Source organism: Callithrix jacchus, chromosome 1 (assembly GCF_049354715.1).
Source record: "Callithrix jacchus isolate 240 chromosome 1, calJac240_pri, whole genome shotgun sequence".
NCBI lineage: Eukaryota > Metazoa > Chordata > Mammalia > Primates > Cebidae > Callithrix > Callithrix jacchus.
The window spans coordinates 144,542,316-144,569,492 of record NC_133502.1 but is presented as its reverse complement, the minus strand read 5'-3'; the positions used below and the strand labels follow the sequence as shown (position 1 = coordinate 144,569,492).

Here is a 27,177-nt window from a genome sequence, read left to right as displayed (position 1 = left end):
CAGACATCACTTTCATCACCAAATAAGTCCCTAGTCTACAATAATTTTTTCATCACTCAAGAGGCTTGATCCAGTAGAAGATTCCATGGATGGCATACAGAATAAATGTCCTCTTCCACCGGAATAAATACGCCCTATCATTTTATGAATACAAGAGCAGGTTTCTTTCCTTCTCCCTTCTCTTATCCAACTATCTCTACTGCCATTTTAATCACAGAGTCCTCTTGCAGATTCTGTCTACCCAGACCTGCCATAACCGTAGGTAGCCCCTACATCCTTGCTCCAAAAAGTTCATCCAGGAATCTAAAGATTATACAACCCATCTCCCGAATTCAGTTAGTGGGCAGTGAGCTGAATATTTAAAATTCCACTAAGGCTGATTCATGACTATAACCCCAACTATTTGGGAGGCTGAGGTGGGAGAATCATTTGAGCCCAGGAGTTCAAGACCAGCCTGGGCAACAAGATGAGGCCCTGTTTCTCCATAAAATTTAAAAATTAGCTGGGCCTGCACCTGTAGTCCCAGCTACTCAGGAGGCTGAGATGGGAGGATCCTTTCAACCCAAGAATTTGAGGTTGTGGTGAGCCATGATCATGCCACTGCACTCCAGCCTTGGTGACAGAGTAAGAACTTATCTCAATAAATAAACAAAACAAAATTCCATCAAGAGTGACAACATGACTTAAAATTAGTCTTATCTGCTGTACAAACAAGGACAGAGGTCCTAAGGCAATTTCCAAAGTTCTATCAGATAGGTGGCCTTTCTCATCACTAACAGGGGGCTCCCCTAGTGCACAGAATATGCACAATCTAATTCTATATTTATAGTGGCTAGTGCCCAGAGCAGGGGCTGGTGTAGAGTGAGTTCTTGGAATATGCTATGGGATGACCAGGCTGATTTCTCATCTTTGTCAGCTCTGAGTTCTTGAGTACCCATGCTTTTCCTCCCCCTTTCAATGCAGTGAGGGGAGTCCTGCTATGATCTGTCAGCTGGCTGGGCTGGGCTTTGTTGCCAGCCATCAGGGACTGGCTAGCATTCTGTTTCTCTCAAGGATTGTACTGAGTCAAACAGAGCCTCCCACAGACTCCAGGTATCAGGTTTGGGCACAGGCTGAGTCTGCTGGGTTCCATTCAGTTCAGGAACTTCCAACAAAGTCCGTTACCTTCCCAGTCCCAAGGTGGGTGCTGAAAACACAGACTAAAAGTCACATATAGCATTGAAAGGTTATATATGCACTGAAGCATGAGGGCTAACAGCAACAACTCTGTAGCGGAATTGCCTCGGTTTGTATTCCAGCTCCACAATGTACCATCTGATTATCCTTGGGTGAACATTTAACATCTCTATGCCTAACTTTTCCATTTGTAAAATGGAAATAATAGAGCCTGCCTCAGAGGGTTGACGTGAGAATTACATTCAATGATTTAGAACCATGCTTGGCACAGCAGAAATGCTCAATAATGCTAACTATTACTATTTTTGGGTTTTGGCTTCTCTTCCTGAGGCCCTAGTGCTTGGCCCACTTCCCTTCATTCTCCCTGGTTCCGGCTGGTTCCCTCATTTCTCAGAAGGGTCTTTTCTCTGCTCTTGGCCCACGTCAATGCTGAGGACCACGGACACACATGTTCATGCTAACATTTGGCTGGTGCCTTGTCCATCAGGATTTAAATTCAAAACCTTTATGAAGTTAAGCAATTATCTACCATCCCTGAACACAAGTGAATCATTACATAACTAATTTTCTAAGAAGGAAAGAAAACTTGGTCCACACAGAAGGAAGACCAGATTTGGAAGGAGTTGCTCTGAGCCAGGAGCCCCTGTTTCTAAGCATACCTTGTGACTACATATTTCCAGTTCTTTCAGGGACAAAAGTGGGAGTTTCCACCCACCTCTCAGAAATTCTGATACCAGTGAACAAAAAGAATCTTCTTAGAATTTTTAACAATCACACTGTTATTTTCTTCTCTACTCACCCTAAGTTCTCTATTGGGTACAAGATCTTCTTAACGAGTAATGATTTGGTATAATGTACTTATTCAATTAGGCAAATAGACACTTTTCTTTGTGCTTCCCGAGGAATCTTTAACATAACCACCAAAGCCACTGCTACCCAGTCAAGAAAGGTAAACTTTGAAATGAACTGGATTTTTTTCACTTAGATTAAGAAAATTCTGGATTTCTATGGTTTTATACTTCATAGCCTCAAACTCCAAATAATTTTAATTCACACACTTAACAGTTCCATTCAAAAACATTGCCTGCCCCAGCCAAGTTCCAGGTGGTACTCTTTGCATCATCTCCCACACTTAAATTTCAGATCATTTCAGTGAAAGCAAATAATCAAAACTATCAGGCCAGGCGCCATGGCTCACTCCTGTAATCCCAGCACTCTGGGAGGCTGAAGGGGGCAGATCACTTGAGATCAGGAATTCAAGACCCAGCCTGGCCAAAATGAAGAAACCCTGTCTCTACTAAAAACACAAAAAATTAGCTGGGTGTGGTGGCATGCACCTGTAAGCCCAGCTAGTTGGGAGGCTGAGGCAGGAGAATCACTTGAACCTGGGAGGTGGAAGTTGCAATGAGCTGAGATTGCACCATTGCACTCCAGCCTGGGTGACAAGAGCAAAACTCCATCTCAAAAACAAAACAAAAAACCTATGAGCCAATAAAATAAAAACTTTCCCCAAATGTGACCACTCTATTAAGTGTAAATCACCACTGCTCTGCCACCCACCTCCCACACTCCAATCCTTGGGAATGTTTCCTTCTGATGGATCTGAGTTAAAGTCTTAAGACACAGCAGCGAACTATTGTGTCCCAGAAGTCTCTTCTTCCAGGATGACTTAAATACATCTCTGTTCTAGCTTGTTTTTCTTTTTTTTTTTTTTGCTAATGATGTCTGCTGACCTGAACCAATGGTTCAGTTGCTGTATGCTCCTAACACACACTTACCTCCTTCCTTCCACCAGTGTCCACAGTCTTCACACTGATCACCAAATCCCAGCATCAATCCTGGAAGAGACTGTAGACACCAGCCAATCCAAGCCCTCATTTTACAGATATGGACTCTCGAGCCTACTAAGAGATAGATGCAGCCAGGGTCATGCGGCTCATTAATGCAAGAGCTGGGACTAGAATTGCTTAACTAGAGATTCATCTCCCTGTGGTGTCATTCTTCTTCCAACTGGTTCTTTTGCCCTTTGCCCTAGTTGGCTTTCCTGCACTTGCACACAGTCCACACCCTCCTGGGATCTGGCAGGAGCCTATGAGGCTCACCTGGAGTGAACTAACTCAGCTCAGCTGGCCTGGGACTCTTTACCTGCAGAGGAACAAGTATCACGTGGCTCTTTTGGAAACATAAACATTGTGTGGTGATGCACACGGTATTCAAGTAAATCCATCCCCGCAGGTCTGCCAAGTCCACCGTGCTGAGAAGCAAACAGAGCTTACAAGTCATGTGTAATATCTGAGACTGTTAAGTTCTTTTTTCCTATAATTTCAGGTTACACTGCAATAAGAGCTTTGGTAGTGCCCTCTAAAATAAACTTATTTACAATAAACATTTACTTAGGAGATACTGAACAGTTCTCATTTACTAGCCACTGTGTTAGCATGGAGTTATAAAAATGAGAAAATGTGATTCCTGCCCTTATTTGGTGGAAGAGACAGACACATAGACAATGGCAAAATATTATGCTAAATGCTTCAATGCTTGAATAAAAGTAGGCACAGGTGTCATAGACACACAGAAGCAGCAGCTAAGCCAGCACAGGAGGGCTAGTAGAAATTTTTTCACGACATTTTTATTTAGAATAGTTTAAGATTTATAGCTAAGTTCCAAAGATTGTGCAGAGAATTCCATATACTTCTCACCCTGGTCTCCCCCAGTATTACCATCCTATATTTCAGTGGTACCATTGTTACAATTAAGGAACCAGCACTGGCATGTAACCATTAACTGAACTAGTAAAGATTTTTTGGGGCTGGGCGCAGTGGCTCACGCCTGTAATCCCAACACTTTGGGAGGTGGAGGCGGGTGGATTGCCTGAGATCAGGACTTTGAGACCAGCTGGCCAACATGGTGAAACTCTGTCTTTACCAGAAATACAAAAAATTAGCCGGACGTCATGGCAGATGCCTGTAATCCCAGCTATTCAGGAGGGTGAAGCAAGAGGAGGTTGCAGTGAGTCGAGATCCCACCACTGCACTCCAGCCTGGGCAACAAGAGTGAAACTCCATCTCAAAAAAAAAAAAAAAAGACTTTGGAAAAGATGGTATCTAAGGTGATTTCTTTTTTCTTTTTGTCTGTCTTTTTTTTTTTTTGAGATGGAGTTTCACTTTTGTTGCCCAGGCTGGAGTGCAATGGTGCCATCTTGGCTCTCTGCAACCTCCACCTCCTGGGTTCAAGTGATCCTCCTGCTTCAGCCTCCCAAATAGCTGGGATTACAGGCATCTGCCACAATGTCCGGCTAATTTTTTGTATTTCTGGTAAAGACAGAGTTTCACCATGTTGTCCAGGCTGGTCTCAAACTCCTGACCTCAGGTGATCCACCCACCTTGGCCTCCCAAAGTGCTGGGATTACAGGCACGAGCCACCACATCCAGCCATTTCTGAATCACATTAGGAATTAGCCAGATGAAGAGATAGGAAAAGGGATTTTAATCAGAAAGAAATCATGTGCAACGACCTATCTTCCTCACTAACATCATCCCTTTTCATACACTCTCTTCCTCAACCTGTTGTCTCTCCTTCACTCTTCCTCTGTTCTTTTCCCACTCAATCTTTCACCTCTATCTCCACACACTGATCTACTGGATGTTGCTTAAACTCACCAAACTCTATGCTTCGGGTCTTTGCACTATAAAATGTATATTTAAAAAGATCAGTCAGGCTGCAGGGTAGAAAATGCACTAGCAGGGATCAGACAGAAGAAAGAAGACCAATTACTGGATGGCCTGAGCAAAAGTGGCAGTAGTGGGAACAGAAAGAATACAATGACTTTTAGAGATATTAAGGAGACAGAATCAACAAAACTTAGTGGTTAATTCAATGTAGGGCCTATGGGTGGAGGAAGAGTCAAGTTGACTCCCAGATTTCCAGCTTTAACAACGAGAGGGAATGGATGGTAGTGCCAGTCATTGGGCTAGACAGCATAAGAGTTAATTAAGACTGAACAGAAGGGTGCCATGGTTTGAACGTGTCACCAAAAATTCATGTGTTGAAAATTTAATCCCCAATGCAACAGTATTAGGAGGTGGAGTCTAATGGGAGGTTTAGGTCATGAGAGCTGCACTCTCTCAAATGGATTAATACCCTTATGAAAGGAATTTCAGGAGTGGGCACTCTCTTGTTCTCCCACCTTCTGCCATGTGAGGATGCATTAAGAAGGCCCTCACCAGACCAGATGCCAGTGCCTTGACCCTGGACTTCCCAGTCTCTATAACTGAGAGAAAATAAACTTCCATTCTTCATAAATTACCCAGTCTCAGATATTCTGTGATAGCAGCCACAAATAGATTAAGACAAATGGGAAGATCACTGGTCCTGCCTTGAACAGGTGAAGCGTGTACCCATGGGACATCCGAGAAGGCAGTGAAGTCAAGAGATCGGTTGGATATACAACTCTGTGTTTCTGGAGAGAAGTGAGCTGAAGCTGTATGTGGGAAATCATTAGCCTAAAGATGGCAATTGAGGCCAGGCGAGATTACCCATGAGTGCAGAAGAAAATGGGATCCAGGAAAAATCCTTAAAGAATGCTGCCATTTAAGTGTGACCCAAACAACAGTGTGGAAGGAAGCTCTGGAGCATCTAGCAAGGTGGAAAAAAAAGCTAGAAGAATGTGGTATCCCTGAGGCTAAGAGGGGAGAGCTTTCCTGAAAAGGCCATGTGGCCAATAGTGTCAAATACTGCAGTGGGTTTGAGGCCCACAAGGGTCTCTTGGATTGGCAATAAGGACTTCTGTCAAAGGAAGAGTTTCAGAGAACAGATGGGGCCAGAAGCCCAATCTGTCCTTAGGCTGCAGAATAAATAGGAGGTGGCCAGGCGTAGTGGCTCACATCTGTAATCCCAGCACTTTGGGAGGCCAAGGTGGGAGGACTACTTGAGGTCAGGAGTTTGAGAACAGCCTGGCCAACATGGCAAAATCCCGTCTCTACCAAAACAAAACGACAAAAAAACAGAAACAAAAATTAGCTGGGCATGATGGCACACACCTGTACTCAGGAGGCTGAGGCAGGAGAATCGCCTGAACCCAGGAAGTGGAGGCTGCAGTGAGCTGAGATTGTGCCACTGCACTCCAGCCTGGGCGACGGAGTGAGTCCCCATCTCAAAAAAAAAAAAAAAAAAAAAAAAAGAATAAATAGGATGTGAGGAAAAGAGGACTGTGGGTGCCCTGCTGCTCTTTTAAAAAGATTTACTGTGAATCAGAGGCCAGAGATTACTCAGATAGGACTGACAAAGGATAGTAGACACTGGGAGTTTTTTGGTTTGGGTTTGACAGGGTCTTGCTTTGTCACCCAGGCTGGCATGTGGTGGCATGATCATGGCTAACTGCAGCCTGTACCTCCCAAGCTCCAGCGATCCTCCCACCTCAGTCTCCAGAGTAGCTGGAACCACAGGCGTGTACCACCATGACTGACTAATTTTTTCTTTTAAAGATGGTGTCTCAGTTTGTTGCTCAGGCTCATCTCAAACTCCTGAGCTGAAGTGATCCTCCTGCCTCAGCCTTCCAAAGTGCTGGGATTATAGGCATGAGCCACCATGCCTGGTCTTATAGATACTGTTGTAGTATCTTTGGGGTGTGTGTGTGTGTGTGTGTGTGTGTGCTTGTGCATGTACATGGGAGGAGGTAGGGCCAGATAGCTCAGAGTAAATCAGTCATCAACTGGAAATGTTAACTAGAAAAAATTACTTGCTCCATTTAGAGTGTGCTCAATTCATAATTTTTCTACTGAAAAAATTATGTCTCATTAGTAGTAGCTACCATTTATAAAGTGTCCACCATAAGCCAGGCACATTATATACATTATTTTATTTCACTCTTTAAACAACACTTTGAAGTAGCTACTATATCCTTCTGTTGCAGATGAAGAAACTAATGCCCAGAAAGGTTAAAGCATCTGGCACGAGGCCTCAAAACAACTTTCTAGAGGAACTTAAACGAATCTTCACTCCAAAGCCCATGCTTTTTCTACTGCAACTTCATCACCTCTCCTAAATAATTCCTATAGCTGGCCTTCATTTCACAGTACAAAAAGCAAAAACTAAAGCAGTGGCCAGGGAATTCCACCCACCACCGTGAGAGACCTGAGGGGAGAGATGAGTAACCCAGATACACACTTCTTGTTCAAGGACAATCTCTAAGTAAGGAATAAACAGTCTCTGGCTTTGAATCCCAGAGCTCCTTGCGGGGGACCCAATATGTCCCTTTGGGGTGTGTGTGTGTGTGTGTGTGTGTGTGTGTGTGCACTTGCGCATGTACATAAGAAGGGGTAGGGCCAGATAGCTCAGAGAAAATCAATCATCATTAACTAGAAAAGTGGATGTTGTGAGTATGAAAAAATTGTAAAATTTTATGAGAATTTTGCAAAAGTTGTTTTTCACCTGGAGAAAATAAGCATCAAGGACGACCCAAGCTGCCATGAGGAAGAATGATAAGCCTTGCATTTGAAACTCTGGAGGCATAACTAAGGCTAGTCGATATGTGGTATGGAAAGGCAGGTTTGACTCTAATAAGAAGAGTCAGGCTGGGCACGGTGGCTCATGCCTATAATCCCAGCACTTTGGGAGGCCGAGGCGGGCGGATCGCGAGATCGGGAGATCGAGACCATCCTGACCAATATGGTGAAAACCTGTCTGCTAAAAAATACAAAAATTAGCTAGGTGTGGTGGTGTGCACCTGTAATCCCAGCTACTCAGGAGGTTGAAGCAGGAGAATCGCTTGAACCAGGGAGGCAAAGAGTGCAATGAGCCGAGATTGCACCACTGTGCTCCAGCCTGGTGACAGAGTGAGACTCCATCTCAAAAAAAAAAGAAGAGTTGTCCGTCCAAGGATGGACAGAACTGTGCCACAAAGTGGTCTTTCCTGTGACTAGAGATAGTCAAGTCGAAGCAGGGGTGTGGAAGTTAGGGGCCTGGCATTAAAGAAGGCTTGGATGGTGTTTTAGACTATTCCAGATCTGAGATTTTGAGAGACCCTCTGAAGAAAATGGTTAAGATGAGGTTTCACATATTAAGACCTGGCCTTTGTTCTCCCAGAATGAATCCTAAATATTATGCAGCAGGAAGATTGGTATGTTCCTTTATTCACAATCTGTACAATGTATAACAATTTAACTTTGATAAGAAAGGAAAAAATGTATTCCTACCTTTAGGAAGCTCTGTGTTTTTTCTAAGATGAGAGGAGTGGTTATCTACTGGTATTTTTAGCCAGTAGATAACCTTGTCATCCTGATAATGTCAGAGACAAAGTGTGGAGAATGGATGCTGGTAGGCTTACCTTTGTTTCTTGTGGAGATTAGAAATAAGGAGTTCGGGCCGGGCGCAGTGGCTCACGCCTGTAGTCCCACCCAGCACTTTGGGAGACCGAGGTGGGTGGATCACCTGAAGTCAGGAGTTCAAGACCAGCCTGACCAACATGGTGAAACCCTGTCTCTTTAAAAAAAAAAAAAAAAAGAAAGAAAGAAGGAATTCATTTCTTGCTTTCTCAAAGGGCTCCTGACAGGGGATTACAGCAAGCCTAACAGAATAAGAAGATCTGTAATCACTGAATCAATAAAAGATTCTTTCTTTTCTTCCTTTCACTTGATAAATATTAATTAGGCACTTACTATATTACAGGCACTGCATTTTTATTGAAAGGCAAGAAACTATACCCAGCTGTATAAGCACGTTTTCATAATATATACATGTCTCTTTTGTGTGATGGGGATGGGATGGGAATAATGGCAAAATCAACTCTAACCTCTGCAGGAAGACGGCTTGAAATTAGTATGTGTTCTAAATGATGTCAATGCAAACTAAACCCTCAGCACATTTTATTTTTCCTGCTGCAAAATTACTTCTAGCACAAGAAAGCAAATGTTTTCTAAAAACAAATCTCCCATTCCTCATTTGTAGTTCTAAAGGCGTAGAGACCTGACATCTACACCCTTGGCCAGAGTGTGCTCAATTCCTTGGGAAAAAAGTGGGTCACTAGGAAAAAGCTGAGAACTCTGGATTTAAGGTAGTAATTCTAATGATCAGGGAAATTTTTAAGTGTGCATAAAAATAGTGCTACAAGGATGTTCATTTAAGTATTATTTATAGGAAAATATGGAAGCAGCTGAATACCCAAAGGAAGAGGTTTAGTAAATAAGTTATGGTAAATCCATATACTGAGTGCCATACAGCCATCATTAATGATGTTTAGAGGAATATTTAAAGATATAGGAAGATAGTCAATATCACTCAGTGAAAAATGCCAGTTAAGGGAGGGGGAGGTGGGGAGGGATAGCCTGGGGAGAAATGCCAAATGTGGGTGAAGGGGAGAAGAAAAGCAAAGCACACTGCCATGTGTGTACCTACGCAACTGTCTTGCATGCTCTGCTCATGTACCCCAAAACCTATAATCCAATAAAAAATTAAAAAAATAAATAAATAAATAAATAAATAAATAAATAAAAATGCCAGTTAAAATAGCATATACTAAATGTTCTATTTTTGTAAAAATACACAGATATAAATGGGTGCAAATACACACACACACACACACACACACACAAAGAAAGAGCAAGAGCTATACATGTTTATGACAGAAGAAAGGCCAAAAGAATTACCACTAATGTGAGTGGTTGTAGTATTATGGGGAATTACTTTTTTTTTTTAATTTTGTAGTGTCTAAATTTTATTATAGTAAACATATACTTTTTCTGAAAAAAGCAAGTTATTTAAAGAATGATATGTGTTTTGGCCGGGCGCGGTGGCTCACGCCTATAATCCCAGCACTCTGGGAGGCCGAGGCAGGTGGATCACGAGGTCAAGAGATCGAGATCATCCTCGTCAACGAGGTGAAACCCCGTCTCTACTAAAAATACAAAAATTAGCTGGGCATGGTGGTGTGCGCCTGTAGTCCCAGCTACTCGGGAGGCTGAGGCAGAAGAATTGCTTGAACCCAGAAGGCGGAGGTTGTGGTGAGCCGAGATCATGCCATTGCATTCCAGCCTGGGTAACAAGAGCGAAACTCTGTCTCAAAAAAAAAAAAAAAAAAAAAGAATGATATGTATTTTGTATAATTATATTGCTATAAATAAATAAAAGCAAATACATTTTAAAATTGATTCTATAACTCTGGCTATGATACACTAAAATTATTTAATTGATTTTTTTTTTTTGAAACAGAGTCTTGCTCTGTTGCCAGGCTGGAGAGCAGTGGCGCAATCTTGCAGGCTCACTGCAACCTCTGCCTCCTGGGTTCAAGCGATTCTTCCACCTCAGCCTCCTTAGTAGCTGGGACCACAGGCACGTGCCACCACACCTGGCTAATTTTTTTGTATTTTTAATAGAGACGGGGTTTCACCACCTTGGCCAGGATGGTCTCGATTTCTTGACCTCATGATCTACCTGCCTCAGCCTCCCAAAGTGCTGGGATTACAGGTGTGAGCCACCTCACCCGGCCTATTTAATTGATTTTTATTTAGCCAAATGAAAAACAACCTGTCCTAGGAGAGTGAGAAATAAGTAACTATATAAAAATAATATGTAGGGTCGGGTACAGAGGCTCACACCTGTAATCCCAGCACTTTGGGAGGCCAAGGCAGGTGGATCACTTGACGTCAGGAGTTCAAGACCAGCCTGGTCAATATGGTGAAACCCCATCTCTTCTAAAAATACAAAAATTAGCCAAGTGTGGTGGTGCATACTTGTAATCCCAGCTACTCAGGAGGCTAAGACAGTAGAATTGTTTGAACTCAGAAGGCAAAGGTTGCAGTGAGCCAAGGTTGCACCACTGCACTCCAACCTGGGCAACAGAGCAAGACTCTGTCTCAAAATAATAATAATAACACGCACAATTTGGGGGAAACTTCTTTTGGGGACAATTTCCTTTCAATCTAATAAAGCCACTGATTTTTAAATTCTAGACACTAGTAGATATGAAATGCATTCATTCGCTTATTCACTTAGGGGTTACTTACTGAGTTTACCACGTAAATACCTATCCTTGGTTGCTTGGAGGATTAAAGAATGAGTGACGACATGTTCCTTGTACTTGAGGTGCTTACAGTCTACCTGGCAAGAGATGAAATATTCATGAATTATCCAGAAAACAAAGCCCTAAAAGTTAGAACTGAGAATAGGTTGTCACAGAAAGCAAATGCCAGTGAGGTGAAGGCTATCAACATTCTACCTCTCCTTTAAGCTTCTTAGGTCCCCTCTTCCTGAAGAGGCATTTGTCTCTTAGTGAGCAGTAATTTCTAGAAGTAAGTTATCCTTTTTGCTAGGTGAAGACTCTGGTTAGCATCTATCATGGAGCAACCTTTACAGAGAGCCCAAGAATCATTTCTTTGTCCTGACCCTTATTTCATTCAACTTGGGTCCTGAGTGGACTTCAAAGTTAAGTTTATTTTAGGAATGCCAGACCATGTTCACCTCCTGAAGGAATGAGGAAGGAGAGGTGTGGAGCTGGATAATAACACAGTCCATATTAACAGCTGGTGATGGGTGTGGCAGTGTGGAAAGAAGGACTGCATTTAGTCTGTTGATGAATAGCCGCCACCCCTTATCCTGTCCCTCCCAACCTGGGGTTTAACAACACTCCATTCTTTTCATCTTTACCTCTGAGGGAAGGATTGTCAATGAGAATATTCACAGTTAAAGTATCGAGGGCAACAAGGTTTGATAAGGAAAGGTGCTAAATTGGGAGCCCAGAGACCTATCCTAGTCCCAGCTAGTTCTAACTAGCTTCCATTTGGGCCTCAGCTTCCCCATCTGCCAAATGAAGGGGTTGAACGGTTCAATACTCAAAGACTATAGCTCCCTATAAATTAGGAATCACAAGGTTCCTGTGATTTTATGTTGGATTTATTCCCCAATCATGAGTCATCAGTCAATCTCTGACTTTGCAAATACAAATTCCTCACCAGTGATGGAAATTAAAGCACTTAATTCTCTTATGAGCATGTTGTACACTCTGAATGGTGTGTACTGTACTGTCTGGGAAGTCAAGGCAAAGGAAATGGCTCTTTAATCCCTCCTGGGATCTAAATGGAAAACAAGACAGGCTGTGACATCAGCTGCCATTTCCTCTGAGATCAGACTAAATAATACAAATATCAATATTAAATTATGCAAGCACACTTTTTATTTTTGCCGTTCATGGCAAATCACAGTTAATCCTTTGCTCTTAGCTTTTAGTTCAAGGTTATGTAGGAAGAAAAGGAAAGATGAACACAGAATTACAGCATTTTTAGAGCTGTCGGCAACTTTAAAAATTAGACCCGACCTCTCATTATCACATCATTGAGGAGATATGAAGGGTCCAAGGTGTGAAATAGCTTCATATAATGTTGACTTCTGAAGCATATTCTCTCAATTCACCTTACCTAAACCTACAGTCATTGGGCAATACCATTACCTATAAGCCAAATAAATAAGCACTTTTTTTTTTTTTTGAGATACAGTTTCACTCTTGTTGCCCCGGCTGGAGTGCAATGGTGTGATCTCAGCTAACTGCAACCTCCGCCTCCTGGGTTCAAGCAATTCTACTGCCTCAGCCTCCTGAGTAACTGGGATTACAGACATGTGCCATCATGCCCAGCTAATTTGTATTTTTAGTAGAGACGGGGTTTCTCCATTAGTCAGGCTGGTCTTGAACTCCCAACCTCAAGTGATCCATTGGCCTCAGCCTCCCAAAGTGCTGGGATTACAGTTGTCAGGTATGAGCCACTGTGTCTGGCCCTAAATAAGCACTTTTTTGAAAAGCCAAAAAAGAGAACCAAATCTCTTTTCCTGAGTTTCCTTCATTACAACTAGATGAGCCATGTAAGGGGAAAACCGAATTCACCAGGAGGAATGTATCCGAGACAAGAATGAGTTACCCTCCTGGACTGTATCCAAAACCAATTATTCAAGCCAAGGTCTAGCTACTCCATGTTTCTATCCACTGCCTACTTCTGTCTCTACAGGTACAGAAGCACCAGGCCTAAAAAAATTATTATGAAAATAATGTTGGCCTTTAACAGACTAGCCATGTGCTACCATATCACCTACGAGGTGTAAAGGTGCTGCTTTAGCTGGGCATGGTGGTGCCTGTCTGTACCTACCCCAGCTACTTGGGAGGCTGAGGCAGGAGGATCCCTTGAGCCCAGGAGTTTGCGACTAGCCTGGGCAACATAGCGAGACTCTGCTCAGAAAATTAATTTTAAAAGAACAGCTTTAATTTAGGGAATAAAATTCAAATGCTTAAAACCTGTTTTCTTCACCAAGAAACATGATTTTTGGCTAATTTATCCCCTCTTTCATTGCCTATGAATCCAGGCAAGTTACTCAAAGGCATCTCTGCAGAAAAAATAAATTAATTGGTAGTTTCATATGTGAACTATTTCTCTAAACTTGGTCAGTATTAGGTGCTGAAGTTATAACAAGAACTCATCCCTTCCCAATCACTTTGTGTTACTATTTAGCTGGATGAGATATGCCTTAGTGTTACATCCAGCCTACAATGGGAAACACACACACTGATCATTTTGATATCTGATCACATTTGATGATATTTTCATAGTCATACGCTCCATACCAGAAAGTTCTAGATGACACAATTAAAATTTAAGTTGCATAGGTTATTTTAAAAAATGCATAGACTGTTAGAACTGGAAGAAACTTTCAAACGCATCTCATCATATGCCCTCCCTTTCCAACTAAAGAAATAGAACTGGGTGCAGTGGCTAATGCCTCGGTCAGGAGACTGAGGCAGGAGGATCACTTGAGCCCAGGAGTTTGAGGCCAGCCTGGACAACATAGCAAGACCCTATTTCTAACAAAATATATTTAAAAAACAAAAACCAGGTTTAGTGGCATGTGCTTGTAGTCCCAACTACTCAGGAAGCTAAGGCAGGAGGAGGACTGCTTGAGCCCAGGAGTGTGAGGCTGCAATGCGCTATGATCACACCACTGCACTCCAACCTGGGTGACAGGGCAAAACTTCATCTCTTAAAAAATAAAAAAGAAGAAAGAAATGGAATTGCAGTGAAATCAGATACCTCATAACACCACTAGTATGTCCCTCATAACACCACTAGTCGGCAGCAGTGCCAGATCTAGAGGCCGTGTCTCCAGTTTTCCTGTTCATGTTCTTTCCACAGTCCTTGCTGCTTTCCAACATCACTGTAGGCCTTCTAAACACTCTCGAAGGGTTGGCTGGAGGCTATTCCTTTGGAGTCAGTCCCTCCCATTCCAGAGCTGCCTCTGCTATTCCACCGCATGAGTTATAGATGCAAAAGATTGCTAAAGCTGGAATAAGCAGATAAGTTCCCTTTCTTGCCCCAGTGTCTTACATTCTATCAATCAGAAAGGTGACAGATATTATAGTTATTAGTTGCTCTCATAGTAAGTTACTGTCCTAATTTATCCAAAGTCAATTGTTGCTATGCAATATGCAACCAAGAAGGAATATTTTGGTTTCAAATTATGTGAGCGATTCAGTCATCTGGTTTGTGTGTAAGAAGTAGATACGGTTTGCTGGGCATGGTGGCTCAAGCCTGTAATCCCAGCAATTTGGATTACAAGGTCAAGTGATCGAGACCATCCTGGCCAACATGGTGAAACCCTATCTCTACTAAAAATACCGAAAAAAATTAGTTGGGCGGGGTGGTGCACACCAGGAGTCCCAGCTACTCAGGAGGCTGAGGCAGGAGAATCGCTTGAACTCAGGAAGTGGAGGTTGCAGTAAGCCAAGATTTAACGACTGCACTCCAGCCTGGGTGACAGAGGGAGACTCCATCTCAAAAGAAGAAAAAAAAGGAGGTACGGCTAGCTGGAATGTGTAACTTGGGGCAGCAGCCTGCTAACTCTGTTTGGATGATTCTGTGACAGGAAATCTGGTTGCATCACACTCCTAACTTCCGACTACAGCGATGTCCATCCATGTGGGCACTAACTGTTAAAGACTAACAGATGAGCAATAGGGTGCAGGGGAAAGATAACTCAACTTGACATAATTATCTGCATTAGAACCCTGTCCCGTGCATCACCATCGGAATGACTTTAGACTTTAGTGCACTTTAGACTTCAGCTGTGATGTTCCAGATCAAGGGCCTCACACAGAAGCTGGACTTGGTTTCTGAGCCTCCTTCTATTCATCTGTAAAGTGCTGATCAGATTTGAAAGTGCTTTATACATGTTGTGTTACTTGGCTAACAGTGTTTTAAAGACCTCTGTGCTTCAATAATCTGTAAAGAGGCCAGGTGCGTGGCTCATGCCTGTAATCCCAGCACTTGCGGGAGGCCAAGGGGGGCAGATCACCTGAGGTCAGGGGTTTGAGAAGAGCATGGCCGACATGGTGAAACCCTGTCTCTACAGAAACCACAAAATTAGCCATGCGTGGTGGTGTGCACCTGTAATCCCAGCTACTCGGGAGGCTGAGGCAGGAGAATCACTTGAACCTGGGAAGTGGAGGTTGCAGTGAGCTGAAATCGCACCACTGCACTCCCGCCTGGGCGGAGAGCTAGACTCCATCTCAAAAAAAAAAAAAAAAAAAAAAAAATCTACACAATAATATGGAAAATGTTAAAAATTTGTCTCTGGGGCCCCACAGCCTCAAGTATAGAACCCTGCCCTGCCATGTAGTCGTTGTATGATCTTCGGCAAGTTTCATCTTTGTCTCTGTTTCAACTTATTTAAAATTTCAAACATACTCAAGAAAAGCTAGAATAATTAACTAAAATAAAGTACTAGTCACCAGATTAAGCAGCTTTTAATATTTTGCTGACATCATTTATCTCTCTCATCTCAACGCTTTTTTTCCCCCTGAGGTATTTCTAAGCACATTTGGGGGCCGGAGGCCGGGGGCGGTGGCTCACGCCTGTAATTTCAGCACTTTGGGAGGCTGAGGAGGGAGGATCGCTTGGATCCTGGAATCCAAGAGTTTCAGATGAGTCTCAGCAACAATTAGCAATAAATAATAAATAAAAATGAAAGCACGTTTGGGCAAGTTGTTTTAAAGATCTCTGTGCTTGGTTTTCTAATCTAGGAAATGAAGATTATAATACTGAATTCACAGGGGACAATTATATTGAGTATTCAGCGTTAGCTATCACTATTTACGGTGGTACCTATGTGCCCAGCCCCCTCCAAGGCATAAAAGCACTCTGCAGCGCAGCGCTCCAGACTCAAGATAGATGTTATTATTATTACTATTATTATTTTTTGAGACGGAGTCTCGCTCTGTAGCCCAGGCAGGAGTGAAGAGGCGCGATCTCGGCTCACTGCAATCTCCGCCTCCCGGGTTCAAAGCGATTTTCCTGCCTCGGCCTCCCGAGTAGGTGGGATTAAAGGCACGCACCACCGAGCTCGGCTGACTTTGTAATAAGACAAACGTTATTAAAGACAGCGTGGAGAAACCCGAGCCTGCGTCGCTGAGATTTCAGCGGCCGCTTCAGGTCTCCCTTCAGATTCTCTGGGTCAGAACGTGGATTGTCCCTAGCAAGCATCCATTGTCGAGTGCGGCCACGAGGGGGCGGAAACAGGAAGTGGGGATAGGCCGAGTTCCGGGCGCGAGACGGTTACTGGGAAGAGCAGAGCGAGGCGGGTTAAGGTTGCTAGTTCAGAGCCGCGATGTTCCGGATTGAGGGCCTCGCGCCGAAGCTGGATCCGGAGGAGATGAAACGGAAGATGCGCGAGGATGTGATCTCTTCCATACGGAACTTTCTCATCTACGTGGCCCTGCTGCGAGTCAGTGAGTGTCTCCCGGGCTGTGACCGTGAGACCGGCGGATAGCTCACGAATGCCGCACCTTAACTCTAGTCCTACAGGCCATCGGGGGCCCTTGAACTGAGCTGAGCGGTAGCGGGGAGCAAGGAGCCTGCTCTCGGTCAAGGGCGACGGGCATATGCTTGGTTTGTAGTCTGCAGGTCAGGGTCGGGTTACTGAGTGCACGTGGTGACCCGGCGCGCGTGGTTAATCATCTCCCAGCTTTAAGAATGTTTGGGCCGAGCGCAGTGACTGACGCCTGTAATCCCAGCACTTTAAGAGGCCGAGGCAGGCGGATCACGAGGTCAAGAGATCGAGACCATCCTGTCCAACATGGTGAAACCCCGTGTCTACTAAAAAACAAAAATTAGCTGGGCGTGATGGCACGCGCCTATAGTCCCAGTTACTTGGGAGGCTGAGGCAGAAGAATTGCTTGAATCCGGGAGGCGGAGGTTGCAGTGAGCCGAGATCGCGACACTGCACTCCAGCCTGGGTGACAGAGCAAGACTCTGTCTCAAAAAAAAAAAAAAAAAAAAGAGCTGGGCGCGGTGTCTCACGTCTATAATCCCGCCTAGCACTTTGGGAGGTCGAGGCGGGCGGATCTTTTGGGGTCAGGAGTTCGAGACAAGCCTGGCCAATATGGTGAAACCCCGTCTCTACTAAAAATAAATTAGCCGAGCATGGTGGTGGGCGCCTGTGATCCCAGCTACTCAAGAGGCTCAGATGGGAGGATTGCTTGAACCCAGCAGGCGGAGGTTGCACTGAGCCAAGATCGCAACACTGCACTCCAGCCTGGGTGACAGAGCAATACTCCGTCTCAAAGAAAAGAATGTTTGAGCTGAAAGAGCTTCAGTAATTATCCCCTGAGCAACTCCTTAGTTTTGCAGACAGAGAAACAACCAGAGTAGGGAAATAACTGGGCCAAGGTCATTCAGCGATTCAGTGAATGATCTTGACCTAAAATCCAGGGCTCTTTTTTCTTTTTTTTTTTTTTGAGATGTATTTTTGCTCTTGTTACCCAGGCTGGAGTACAGTGGCACCATCTTGGCTCACTGCAACCTCCGCCTCCTAGGTTCAAGCGATTCTCCCACCTCAGCCTCCAGTGTAGATGGGATTACCGGCACCAGCCACCACATCTAGCTAATTTTTCTGTTTTTTTGTTAGAGATGAGGTTTCACCATGTTGGCCAGGCTGGTCTCCAACTCCTGACCTCAGGTGATCTTCCTGCCACAGCCTCCCAAAGTGTTGGGATTATAGGCATGAGGTACCGCCCCTGGCTTAAAACCCAGAGCTCTTAACTCAATACCAGGTTCCTTCCCTTCCCTTCCCTTCCCTTCTTTCTTTCTTTCTTTTTTTTTTTTAACAAAACGGAGTCTCGCTCTGTTGCCCAGGCTGGAGTGCAGTGGTACAATCTTGGCTCACTGCAACCTCTGCCTCCAGAGTTCAAGCCATTCTCCTGCCTCAGCCTCCTGGGTAGGTGGGATTACAGGTGCATGCTACCATGCCTGGCTAATTTTTGTATTTTTGGTAGAGATGGGTTTCACCATGTTGGTCAGGCTGGTCTGGAACTCCTGAGGTGATCCACCTGCCTCCGCCTCCCAAAGTGCTAGGGTTACAGGGTGAACCACTATGCCCAGCCAGGTTCCTTCCCTTTCAGAAGTTCCAACCTTTGAAATCCAAAGGTCCAAAAGGTTTTGTTTCATTTCTGTTTCTTTGTATAGAGGGTGAAGTAAATGATTGCTTTTTTGGAAAGAATGGGAAGAAAAGGGCATGAGTCTATGGATTAATGCAAATACTTGGAGTTTTGTGTTTTTTTTTTCTATATTTTACAGTTGGCAGTAAGTTACTCCCATTATATAGTCTTGCTTAACATTGGCCCTTTGAGGGAGGCAGGGCTTAAGATTCTTTATATCCTTTTACAAATGAGAACTCGATTTTCAGAGGAACTTATGCAGGGAATGAAGGTATTGGAGTTACAGGAACACTGAATGTACGAACTGGAAGCAGCTTTATGATCAGTTCTCAAATGCCCTGCCTTCTCATTCTCAATTCAGTGTGCTTTCCATTGTTCTTTGCTGTATATTAATGGCCAGTCTGGATGGAGCAGGAGGGATGGTTCAAATAAATGAAGGCCATACCAAGGTCATCCTATTGAAGGCTCATGTTAGGCCTAGGCCAGACTCACTGATACTGAGATCTCCCTTATTCTGTGTCTCTTTCACCGTCTGTGGTGTTACTTTGCTTTCACAGGAGAGGGAGCCTTAGGGAACAGAAACACCCATGTCATCCTAATTCAACAGTTTCTTGCAATTCCCAAATTTACTTATTTTCTGCCTCTTGCCTTTTTTGTTGACCTAGTGCCAGTAAAATATTTGCTTCTTCCCAGTGACCTTTATATTTGATATGAATTGTTTATTTTCACTTTTGAAAAAATATAATTTGTATATTATACAATACACTCATTTAAAGTGTACAATTCAGTGGTTTTTAGCAAAGTCAGTTGTGCAGCTATCACGGTCAACTTGACAGTATTTTCTTTCCCCCTAAAAGAAACATCATACCCATTCATTGTTACCCCGTTTCCCCTTTTCTCCAGGCTTTGACAACTACTAAGTTTTTTGTTTTTTTTTTTTGACACAGGCTCTCACTCTGTTGTTCAAGCTAGAGTGTAGAGGTGGAGGCTGCAGTGATCATGGCTCACAGCAACCCCGGCCTCCCGGCCTCAAACAATCCTCCTACTTCAGCCTCCTGAGTAACTGAGACTACAGGCACACACCACCATGCCCTGCTAATTTTTTATTTTTTTGTAGACACTAGGTTTCATTATGTTGCCCAGATTGGTCTCAATCAGTCCTTCTCATTTCCACCTCCCAGTGTGTTGGGATTACAGGTGTGAACCATCACACCCTGCCCTGGATATTTCATTTAAATGGAACTGTCAAATGCATGGCCTTTTGTGTCTGGCTTGTTCCACTTAGCATAACATTTTCAAGATTCATCCATGTTGTGGCATGTGTCAGAGCTTCATTTTGATGGCTAAATAAGTTTCCATTGGATGGATATATCACATTTTTGCCTATCCATTGATTATTTCATGGATCTTTTTTGCCATTAAGAATTAGTAGAACAGATTGGATATATTGCTGACTTTATCAGCTTCTGACAGATCTGTGTCTTCAGTTTAATATTAACAAATTGAGCTGGGTACAGTGGTTCTTGCCTGTAATTCCAGCACTTTGCAGGGCTGAGGCAGGCAGACGGCTTGAGCTCAGGAGTTCAAGACCAGCCTTGGTAACATGGTGAGACCTTGTCTCTTAAAAAAATACAAAAATGAGCCAGGCATGCCCAACAACTCGGGAGGCTGAAAAAAATAAATAAATGCAATAATATTAACAAAATGTTCTCTTAATATGAGTATTGAGAAAGAAGGAATTTGGGGTAGCTTTTTTCGGTCAACACTTTTACATGGGATGGTAATATTACTTCTTTACTATATGTCGACACTTCTTAGTTTTCTAGACATTTCTATGTACATGATCTTATTAGACCCTCTTAATGACCAAGATAAGACTGTATCAGATGTGATCTAGAGCATGTAAGTGATTTATCAGTAATCAATAAGAGACCCAAAATAGGTGTCCAGCTCTTCTGGCTCTAATCCAGTGTTTTCCTATATATTCTGCCTTTCAAATGAGTTTTTAAAGGTGAAAAATGCCCATTTGTTTCCTCTAGAGTTTTGATCCTTTACAGTTAAAATAAATTGCCGAGTAAAGGATTGTTATTTGAAAGAGAATTTGATTTATACTTGATAGTCCTAAGGGACAAACTATCTGGAGAAAAGATTTTATGTAGCATAAGAATGAAACTTACAATAATACCTGAATGACAGCAGAATGGACTGCTTTGGAAGTCAACGAATCCCTTTTGCTGGGTTATACAGGTAGATGCTTGACCATCATTTGGAATTATTTTCAAAAACATGCTGAATAAACCTATAAGGTTTTCTTCCCCGGTCTTACAATTCTATAATGTAGCCTATGGACTAATAAATTTGAAAACTAATTTGAGGTTTATTTGTTTTTCTTTCAGCTCCATTTATCTTAAAGAAATTAGACAGCATATGAAGATGGGAGATCACATATGAATGCATGATATGAAGAGCCTGGTTACAGTTTCTACTCTTCTCTGCAAGTGAATAGACCCAGAAAGGTGTAAGAGACTCTTTGAATGGACATAAAATTTCTGCTTATTAAGAACAAGTTCGGGTCTGGTAACTGACCTTCAAAGCTAAAATATAAAACTATTTGGGAAGTATGAAATGATGTCTCGTGATCCTAGTATACCCTTATCCCTATGACATGTGGCCTCTGACAATACTGGTATAATTGTAAATAATGTCAAACTCCGTTTTTTAGCAACTATTAAGGGAGCTATGTCTGAAATGGCATTGTCTTGTCAGTCATTTCTGTTTACTTCTGTAAACATTTTCTTCTGTCCGGAGTGTATTTGTGACGAGTCCCTTAAAATTAGTTATGTTTTATGGAAATCAGCACACAACCACAATGACATATAAGCACAGGGTCATTAGTCTTTTTAATAAACATATCAACTAAGAAAAATTGGGTTTCTATTTTTCTTATACTACTTTTTGCTGCAAACCAACAATCACTAGTGAGACTGTTACAATACTGAGATTATTAAAAGCTTCAGTAAGTTCATCTTGTTTTAGACTAGAGAATTTGCCAATCCTGATAAAGTGTCATTGTGTTTTATTGCCAGGCAATCTTAATGAAAGGTGGCATTACTGCTTGATGCTGAGCATATGGAATATTAATACTACCAAAGGAAAGAATAAGATATTTTTAATCAAATAGTTCTCCAAGGTTTGTTGGGGAGAAGGGATAGTCCTTAACCTTCTCCCCAGCGGCCATTACATACACCTCTTTAGCTGATTTTGTTGGTATTTACCTTTTTGTCTCTAAACGTGACGGTCGTGATTGGGATTTAGGTCTCTTTCCTCTTCATAGCTCCATCACTCACACATATCTTGTCATTTCTTCCTTCCAAAGGATAATGTAGTATGATTTTGAGTAGGTCAGTATCATTAGGATTCTGAGAATTGATTTTCTTTTCCTGTATATCTTTTTGGTTTTTTCTAGGCTTGGTTTTCCTATGGAATTGCTACTAAATCAACTAAACGTTTTGCCATTTATCTAAATCACTCATAGCGTTCAGCTTTATTAGGTACTCTATTTCATCTTCCTAAGTCTTTTCCGGAGTCTTCTGACCTGCCCTGGCTGGACTGATAACCTGCTATGCCTGATGTGTGGCTATATTCTGGGAACTTCCTTCACTATTGTCCAGGAACTCCTTTTCTTCTCTCTTATTGTATCTCTTGTTTTCTGTTACCTAGTGTCTTGGTTTACTCCCTTGTTTTGATGGAGACTTTTTTCTCCAGCAGTGTCCTGAGAAAGGTGGCATAGGAGGTGAATGACCTTGCGGGTCTAAAAATGTCTTTTTTTTTTTTTTTGGACACAGTCTTGCTCTGTCAACCAGGCTGGAGTGCAGTGGCGTGATTTTGGCTCATTGCAACCTCCACCTCCCAGTTCAAGTGATTTTCCTGCCTCAGCCTCCCAAGTAGCTGACGTTACAGGCATGCGCCACCACGCCTGGTTAATTTCTGTATTTTTATTAGAGACAGGGTTTTGCTACGTTGGCCAGGCTGGTCTTGAAATCCTGACCTCCAGTGATGTGTCTGCCTCAGCCTCCCAAAGTGCTGGGATTATAGGCGTGCGCCATCATGCCTGGCCGTAAAAGTGTCTTTATTCTATAGTTTGCTGAATATAGAGTTGTAGGTTAGAAATATTTTCCTTCAGGATATTAAAGGAAAGCCTCTGGCTTTCAGTGTTGCTGCTGAGAAATCTGAAATCATTTTGATTCCTGGTTTTTTTTTTTTGTGGGACTAAATTTTTCTTCCTGAGAAACAAGGATCTTTGTTCAGAGTATGCTTATATTCCATGATGACTTCGTTTAGTGTCTGTTTATTTTAATTCACTGTGGTGGGCACTTAGTGAACCCATTTCAACTTGAAACTTGTATTTTTTAGTTCTCAGAAATTTTGTAGGTGTTTAACATTTTTATTATTTTTTTATGGACACATAAGTATATGTATTTATGGGGTACATGAGATTTTGATACAGGCATACAGTACATAAAAGTCACATAAGGGTAAAGGGATTATCCATCACTTTATCATTTATGTTACAAACATTCCAATTATACTTTTAGTTCTTTTTAGATGTACAGTAAATTAGTATTGACTGCAATCACCTGTTATGCTATCAAATGCTAGATCATATTCTGTCTAACTATATTTTAGACATCCCATTAACCATCCCTGTGTTCCTACCCTAACCCTTCCCAGCTTCTGGTAACCATCATTTTACTCTCTTATTTCCATGAGTTCAATTATATTAATTTGTAGCTCCCACCAATGAATGCTTATAGATTTTTATTGACCTTTTTCCCTCTGGTCTCTTTAGAATGATAGTACTTTTAATGTTTTTTTCTATATCATCTATTTTATCTATAATTGCTTTTCTCTTTTTTTGTTTGTTTCATATTAGATGCTTTCCTTGGTTGTTTGCTCATATTTAAAAATTGGGGACTAACATGGATGAAAGGCTCTGAGTAGAGCTCGTTGATGTTGAACTTTGCCAAACGGTCATCTATTGGGCCATTTTTGTTGAGAAAACTTTTTGTGTCTCTGTCTTTAGTTATTTTCTATTGACCTGGTCATTCCTCAGAGAACAAAGACTTCCAATCTTCAAAGTGAAAACTGAGGCCTGCCAACCTTCTGGGATTCAAAGGAATAGGGCTGTGGTGAGGCTCAGGGCAGAGAGGTGTGTGGGTGTGTGTGTGTGTTTCAAAATCCAATATGCATTTGCTCACTGGATCTCTATTTTGAGTATAATACCCCTGCCCAAACTGCCTGGCATCCCATAACCTAGAGACCCTCTATTTTACCCTTTTCAGAAAGTGAACTTTTTTTTTTTTGAGACAGAGTTTTACTCCAGGCTGGAATGCAGTGCACGATCTTAGCTCACTACGACCTCTGCCTCCCTGGCTCAAGCAATTCTTATGCCTTAGCTACCTGAGTACTGGGATTACAGGTGCACCCTATCATGCTTGGCTAATTTTTGTATTTTTGGTAGAGACAGTATTTCATCATGTTGGCCAGGCTGGTCTTGAACTGCTGGCCTCAGACGATCGGTTCATCTCAGCCTCCCAAAGTGCTGGGATTACAAATGTGAGCCATTGCACCTGGCCTAGAAAAAAAACTTGTAATTTTGAGAGGGCATTGTGTAATGGAGGCTATTTAGCTGCACAGAGTTACAGAGAACATCTGATTACTTAAACCTTGCACCAATTCTTATTTTAATGTCTACCCTTTTACCCCTTATTTCTAGAGGTACCTGAACCCACTAGTTTATGAGCCTTTTAGAGACTCTGTGATATAAATTAGGTTGTGGGGTTTTTATTGTTGTTGTTTGGGGTGTTGTGGGGTTTTTTTTTTTTCCTACTGCTAGCTCAGAATTCAGTTTTTCGGAGTCTACTGCATTACTTACTGTTGACCTATTTTCTAGCTTCCCACGTTTTATTCCTGTTTCCTCTTTTCTTCCATCCTTTTAGGTTTATATGTTAAAACAAAAACCTTTACTGTCATTTAGTGGGATTTTGGGAGGGATTAGAGGTAGATATACATGCTTAATCTACCATCTTTATCTGGAAAACAAGTATTTTAATTCTGTGGTTCTGTATTTATTTCTTAATTAAGAAGGTTTAGTATATAGCACTGTGGTCATGAATACTGGCTCTAAAGACAGCCAGACTGATTTTGAGTGTTGGCTCCAATACTTACGAGATGGGTGATTTTTAGCAAGTGAGCCTCTCTGAGTCTCATTTTCTTTAACTATAAAATTAGGACAATAGGAACATCTTTCTATTTCAAAGTGTTGTAAAGATTAAGTGAAAAAATGCAAGTAGAGCAGTTGGCACAATTGCTTGACATTTGATAAATGTTATTAATGGTTAGTTTTTAGTATAAGGCAGTTAGAAGTGATTTGTGCTTACATTCACGGCATGGATCTCATTCCTATTTACAGATGCTATGAGATAGCATACTGATCCTCTAATTGTGTACAAACTTTAAACACTTAGGTTCGTTATCTAAAAATAGCTTTAACCAATCAATATTAATGTCATTTTACAGATGGAGAGGTTGAGACTGGGCGTTTCGGTGGCCAATGAGTAGCAGCTGGCTAAGGCTTGGGGAACTTTTTTTTTTTCTTTTTCATTTTTAAAAATTGTTTCTAGTCAGTTGTGCTTATCCAGGGGACTTTTAATGTTTACTTATTGATTGTACCCTATCCTCACATTCTTTTCTTGGAGGAAAATAGTGTAATTGTTACCCTGGATTCAGTGTATTTTCAGGCTGGAGTAAGAGAAAATGTGGTGGTTCAGCTTTTGTGGCCAGCTTTTTAACATTCAGGCCATAAACGTCACAGAGGGGTTCAATACTTGGAATAAACAGTTTTGAAATAGTACATTAAGAAATAATTGGAGCTATATACACTTTGATCTATGACAGAATGAACATGTTTAAAGTAATAAAACAGTGATTTAGTGACCATTTCACACTTAGCGAAATTTTGCTCTTTAGTAAGGTGTCCTGTAGGCCAAATCCAGCCAGCCATCTTTTCTGTAAATAAAGTTTTACTGAGACACAGCCACATCCACTGTGTTTGGATATGTAATATGAAATGAAAAGGACCATAGCAAATTTGAAATCGGTAAACTCTTGAAAGGGGTACGTTGAAAGAAATGGGAATATTGAAAAATGTTTATTCTCCACAAACAGGTTACCAGCTTAGTAGGAATTTTGCTCCTAAATTAGGGTAGTGTTCCTGCTGTCAGTGCAATGTTTAAAAAAAACGGCTTTATCAAGGCTGAGTGCGGTGGCTCACACCCGTAATTCCAGCACTTCCTGAGGCCAAGGCGGGCAGATCACAAGGTCAAAAGATCAAAACCATCCTGACCAACATGGTGAAACCCTGTCTCAACTAAAAAATAGAAAAATTAGCTGGGCATGGTGGGATGTGCCTATAGTCCCAGCTACCCAGGAGGCTGAGGCTACAGTCCCAGCTACTCAGGAGAAATGCTTGAACCCAGGAGGTGAAGGTTGCAGTGAACCGGGATTGTGCCACTGCACTCCAGCCTGGCAACAGAGTGAGACTCCGTCTCAAAAAAAAAAAAAAACTGCTTTAGCCGGGCACGGTGGCTCAAGCCTGTAATCCCAGCACTTTGGGAGGCCGAGGCAGGTGGATCACGAGGTCAAGAGATCGAGGCCATCCTGGTCAACATGGTGAAACCCCGTCTCAACTAAAAATACAAAAAATTAGCTGGGCATGGTGGTGCGTGCCTGTAATCCCAGCTGCTCAGGAGGCTGAGGCAGGAGAATTGCCTGAACCCAGGAGGCGGAGGTTGCGGTGAGCCGAGATCGTGCCATTGCACTCCAGCCTGGGTAACAAGAGCGAAACTCCGTGTCCAAAAAAAAAAAAAAAACTGCTTTATCATTGCTCTTTATATTTCTTCTGTGGACTAAGTTAGCATTACAATTAACAATGTGTGCAGTAGTTAACAGGCTGGCAAATTTGGGCCTACATTTGTCATGAAGAACAGGTACAGGAATCAGGACTTCCTTTTTCTCTTCCCCTCTTTGCTTGAGGTAAGCTTATCTCATAAGATCCAGGCACCAGTTATTTCTATTTTGCTTTTATGGCTTGATCATGTAATAAATTCTGCATGTAGCTGAGTCATCAAGACACTAAAGCAGGGGTTGGCAAGCTTTCTGTTGGTCAAATGGTAAATATTTTAGGCTTTGAGGGCTCTTACGATCTCTCCACTCTGACAAATGCGGTTGATAGTATGAAAGTAGCCAGGGGCAGTATGTACATAAGTGAGTGTGGCTGTGTCCCAGTAAAACTTTATTTACGAAAAAGATGGCTGGCTGGATTTGGCCTACAGGACACCTTACTAAAATAAAGAGCAAAATTTGCTAAGTGTGAAATGGTCACCAAATCACTGTTTTATTACTTTAAACATGTTCATTCTATCATAGATCAAAGCCCCAGAGATTACAAATTTATTCATCAGCATTATTGAGTTCCTGCT

The 27,177-nt window shown here is 42.2% G+C and overlaps 2 protein-coding genes across 6 annotated transcripts in view; one reads left to right on the top strand and one right to left on the bottom strand.

Annotated features, from left to right (window-relative positions):
• FRMPD1 (FERM and PDZ domain containing 1) overlaps positions 1-3,065 on the bottom strand; it is a 159,989-nt gene extending 156,924 nt beyond the window's left edge. For all 5 annotated transcript variants that reach the window (XM_078372521.1, XM_078372531.1, XM_078372565.1 and 2 more), the window contains exon 1: positions 2,955-3,065. The gene's annotated coding sequence lies outside the window, so the exon portion shown is untranslated. The remainder of the gene's footprint in view (positions 1-2,954) is intronic.
• Positions 3,066-16,750: 13,685 nt separating this feature from the next.
• On the top strand, positions 16,751-21,563 carry TOMM5 (translocase of outer mitochondrial membrane 5). The gene is made up of 2 exons (XM_017974815.2): positions 16,751-16,930; positions 21,034-21,563. Exons 1-2 carry the CDS (start codon positions 16,810-16,812, stop codon positions 21,066-21,068), a joined length of 156 nt encoding a protein of 51 aa, XP_017830304.1. The 5' UTR covers positions 16,751-16,809; the 3' UTR covers positions 21,069-21,563.
• Positions 21,564-27,177: the final 5,614 nt, after the last annotated feature.

Excerpts from the sequence above, each read along its gene's own strand:
- TOMM5 (XM_017974815.2), top strand. The coding sequence starts at position 16,810 with ATGTTCCGGATTGAGGGCCTCGCGCCGAAGCTGGATCCGGAGGAGATG. Across the intron at positions 16,931-21,033 it reads CGTGGCCCTGCTGCGAGTCA|CTCCATTTATCTTAAAGAAA; the intron begins GTGAGTGTCTCC and ends TTTTTCTTTCAG.